The 4144-nt window shown below is 45.0% G+C and overlaps 1 protein-coding gene across 1 annotated transcript; it reads right to left on the bottom strand.

Moving 5' to 3' along the window:
- LOC109714082 (BAHD acyltransferase At3g29680-like) lies at positions 1416–2781 on the bottom strand. The gene is made up of 2 exons (XM_020238496.1): positions 1882–2781; positions 1416–1700 (listed from the first exon to the last, which is right to left on the bottom strand). The coding sequence occupies exons 1-2, from the start codon at positions 2779–2781 to the stop codon at positions 1431–1433; spliced, it is 1170 nt and encodes a 389-aa protein (XP_020094085.1). The 3' UTR covers positions 1416–1430.

The following is a 4144-nucleotide window of genomic DNA, read 5'->3' as shown; positions in this document are numbered from 1 at the left end:
CTTAGGGTGCGTTTGGTTCGAGTTATCCTGGCAGGCAATCCTACCAGGATAACTGTGTTTGGTTAATCCGCTATGTAATCTAGTCGTTAATGTAGCATTACAAATCGAGCAGGATTACATCGAAAATATTAACGGGAGGGGGTCGTGTATCTTGCATTACTGAAACACGTTAATACTACATATTATGTAAAATGACAATTTTACCCTCCAACAACCTCAAATCTAATTAACAGCATTATTTTTATTTCTCTCGCCTTCCCCTGGCCCTCTCTCTGGCACGCCGCTTTCTCTCGCTCTCTCTCTCTCTCTCTCTCTCTCACGCGTGCGCACGAACACCTATCATCTTCTATTGTGTCGTCCTCCCAAGTAATCATCACGATCTCCTTCCCTTCATTCGTCATTTTCGCAAAAAATAATATTCAAATGACCACAACAGGGGTAATTTTGAAAAAAACTATACTTTTATGTCAAGATTACTAAATTTTATCAACTGAACCAAACATATTAATGCTATAAACACTGTAATCTAGTATTACATTGCTGTATTAAACCAAAGGCTCTAATGCAGCATCAGTAGTAATCTCACGCCGAAATCCAAGATACCTGGATATGTCGAGATACTTTGTAATATTACATAACTCGAACCAAACGGAATGAATATTTATTCCGATTAAATTTATTTTTTTAATTTTTTTAATTAAAATATGAGTTTAAATTTATAATTTTAAATTTTTTTAATTAAAAATTTAATCAAGTATTTTAAATCCAACTTATGAATTTGAATTTAAATTAAATTTTAATTTATATAAAGTTTTATTCAAATTTTATTTAAAACTTAAATTAAATTTATGGATTCAAATTAAAATTTAAATTGTAATTTTAAGTTTTTAATTTGAATAAATCGAAATTTAGTTTTATATTTTGAATTATCCACTCAACTTCAAAGTTTAATTTTTTTTAAAAAAAATAGATTTAAAATTTTAACATTATTTCAAAATTTTGATATAAATTTATAATATTTAATTTTTAATTTGAATTTAAATTAATATATTATAAAGATAAAGTTTGTATATTAATTTGATTACGTTTTTTACATCTATCTGAACCAAACACCAAGGTTTAGTCCGATTCTGATTCAGGTGACGAACTAAACAGAATTAGATAATGAGTCATTCCGATTTCGATTCCACTTTATTTTGATTCCGTTCCTATTCCGATTCCGATTTCAAACCAAACACACCCTCAATATAGTCTGCCCCATCAATTATTACACATTAAAAAAAAAAAAAAAACAACAACAACAACAAAGGGCAGAATATTTTTCAAATTTCGAGCAATTAATAACAGATGATGCGTGCATCAGGTGCAAGCAACATTAACTTTCTCGCTTGATCGCGTGGGAATGGACCATTCAGTAGGTGGTTCATGACTTAGAGGTGGCCCAGCTGGCTGGCGAAGAAGGAGACGAATACGTCCATCTCCCGGCGGGGCAGCACGACGCCCACCTCGATCCCGCCGTCCCCATTCCTGCTCTCCGCCAGCGCCAGCGCGCCGGTGCGCTCGGCCGACACGATCTCTACCTTGGCCGGCGGCCCCCAACCGAAGTCCACACCGTACACCCCCAGCTTCGGCGACCCCGCCACCGTCACAGCCCTCTCCCCCGCGCACTCGTACACCCTCCTCACCCACCCCCGCATCCCCTCCCCCATCATTCACCACCTCCCTGGTCGTCCACCTCGCTCTATCCCCTCCATATCGTCCGACCCCTCGCCCCGCCCGTCCTCCCCCACGAGCGTGCTCCGCCGCGCCGCAACCGGCGCATATCCTCCGCAGGCAGTTCGCCGAAGTACGCCGCCCCGGAAAAAAAATATCTCCGCGCACCTGCCGCGCCCTGCACCCCGTCACGAACCCGAACCTCAACCTCTCCGCGCCGCTCGCGCGCCCGCGCGCGCGCGCCACGCCGGCCCACGCGAACCCGCACGCCAGCGCGTACGGCGACGCCCCCGGCGGCGCCCGCGGCGCCGCCGCCAGCGCCCCCAGCCGCGCGCGCCCGAACGCGAACGTCGCCCGCACCGCGTCCGCGCCCCCGCGCGCGACGTCCCACGCCTGCATCCTCCCGTCGCCCTCCAGCGCCGCCGCCTCCTTCGCGAACGCCGCCCGCAGCCCCCTCGGGTCCCGCACCGCGCCCCGGTCGAACAGCGGCGGCGGCGTCGGCGTCGAACCCGTCGCGTGCGCGGCGGCCCACGACTTCATGAAGTGGACGTAGCTCGCGCCGTCCGCCGCCGCGTGGTGCAGCGCCGTGCCGACGCTGACGCCGGCGCCCGGGAAGATGGTCACCTGGACGGCCAGCACGTCTCGGCGGGGGCCTTTATCGCCTTGATGAGAATTCAGCTCCGGGACCAGAGGGTGGAACCGCCTGACGCAGCGAGGGTGGTCGCCGACCATGTCGCGGAAGTCGTCTGCGCTCGCCGCGACCGTCAGCTGCACGAAGTCGCCTTCGGAGTAGGCAATCTCGTCCCGCGTCAGCGTGCCGGCGAGAGGGTAGAAATGGTGGAGGGTGAGGGAGAGGGAGCGTTTCAGGTTCGGCAGCTCGGAGACGAGGAAGTCGGAGACGGAGAGGGCGGGGAGCTCGTAGAAGAAGAGGCGCTGCACCGGGTGGAAGTTGACGAAGACGAGGTCGAAGAAGGTGAGGGGGAGGGACGAAGGCCGCGAGGCGGAGGGCGGCGGCGTGGGGAAGATGCGGCATTGCTCTAACACCTTGAGCTTGTGGAGTGGCGCCATGAAACTAAACTGACTAAGCTTATGTAAACTAACTAAACTAAACTAAACTAACTAGCTTGTTGAGTTTCGGGTTGAGACGCAGATCTATTTATATAGGGAAGAGGCCATTAGTGTAGGGGGTGAAACCTCCGAAAAATGATGAAAACGTGTAGGGCCTGAAGAATCAGCTCGAACTTAGCTTCGATGTTCCATTTCGGATCGAGCTCGTTAATTCACTACATAAGTAGAATTTTAGTTCGAATTTAGGTTCGATTAAGTAGATGAGTGCAAGCTCTGAGTTTAGATTTAGCTCAAGCCAAATCCACTCCAATAGTAACTCGATCCAATCTGGCTCGAGCCGAGCCCTTTGAACAATGTCGAGCCGAGCTCTCTCGAGCTTGGCTTGTTTACACTGTGAGCAACGATTAGAGTGTGGTACGGGTTAGAGGCTAGCATTTTTTTTTTTTAAAAAAAAATTTTTTAAAAAGGGATCGATTACCTGAGATTGTTTGGACCTAGTCTAGTGTATGGAACATAAAAATTAATAGAATATATAATGTTATATCGATATCTGAAAATTCTTAAATATCATGGATGCTTTTGTATAAATAGAAGTTTCATACATACCGATACAAGTTCATAGAATGATTTTCATCAACACCCTTACTCATAAAGAAAAAAAAAATTATGTTGGATCGTTGGTGTTAATTATTAAATTCAAAAGCTCGATTTATTAGAAATACACCATTAATTTATTTAAAGTGAACATATATAATATTCACGAATTTCGATTGTGACTAGGTCCAATCAGAGTATCAGACTCATCACTCCGCTTTAAATATGACTCGATCTAATCCAACCTTCCACCATTTTGAACAAAGCTCAGCCTAACCTGGCCTTTCCACCACTTAGTAGTATGCTAGCCTCTTTAAGCTAATATTCTTTTCTGACACCTATATAAATTCGCAACATGCAGAAACCGAATTCATGACCTCTATCTCTAATATAGCTTGTCAGATCATTGGTGTTAACCACTAATTTTAAAAACCCGAGCTATTAAAAAGACACGACATGCTATATTTTTCTTAAAAAAATATAAAAAGACATCAACACTCTTGCCGCCTCTTTTCGTTTGCAGGGTGTTAGTTTTGTTTTATTAGCTAAATGCCTTTGGTATGATTCCCCCGAAAAGGGGGAAATGAAAAGCCTTTTTCTTGAACTACGAGTTCTCTTTTTGCTAGTTCTAACTTGTCATTGAAATTTCAACTGGGCCCATTAACTTGAAAATTAATGCATGATTTTCAGAGCTTTCTTTTTTAGATTCTTAGTTTATTTTGGAATATTTTAATCTCACTTGAATTCACTTTACTATCATACAGCAGTA

The sequence above is a fragment of the Ananas comosus genome, linkage group 8 (genome assembly GCF_001540865.1).
Source record: "Ananas comosus cultivar F153 linkage group 8, ASM154086v1, whole genome shotgun sequence".
Classification (NCBI taxonomy): domain Eukaryota; kingdom Viridiplantae; phylum Streptophyta; class Magnoliopsida; order Poales; family Bromeliaceae; genus Ananas; species Ananas comosus.
The sequence above is the reverse complement of the archived record's forward strand: the minus strand, read 5'-3'. Positions and strand labels throughout refer to the sequence as shown.

Coding starts and splice junctions, on each gene's coding strand:
- LOC109714082 (XM_020238496.1), bottom strand. CDS start 2,781: ATGGCGCCACTCCACAAGCTCAAGGTGTTAGAGCAATGCCGCATCTTC. Junction 1,701..1,881: donor CGGGGTGCAGGGCGCGGCAG/GTGCGCGGAGAT, acceptor ATGATGGGGGAG/GGGATGCGGGGGTGGGTGAG.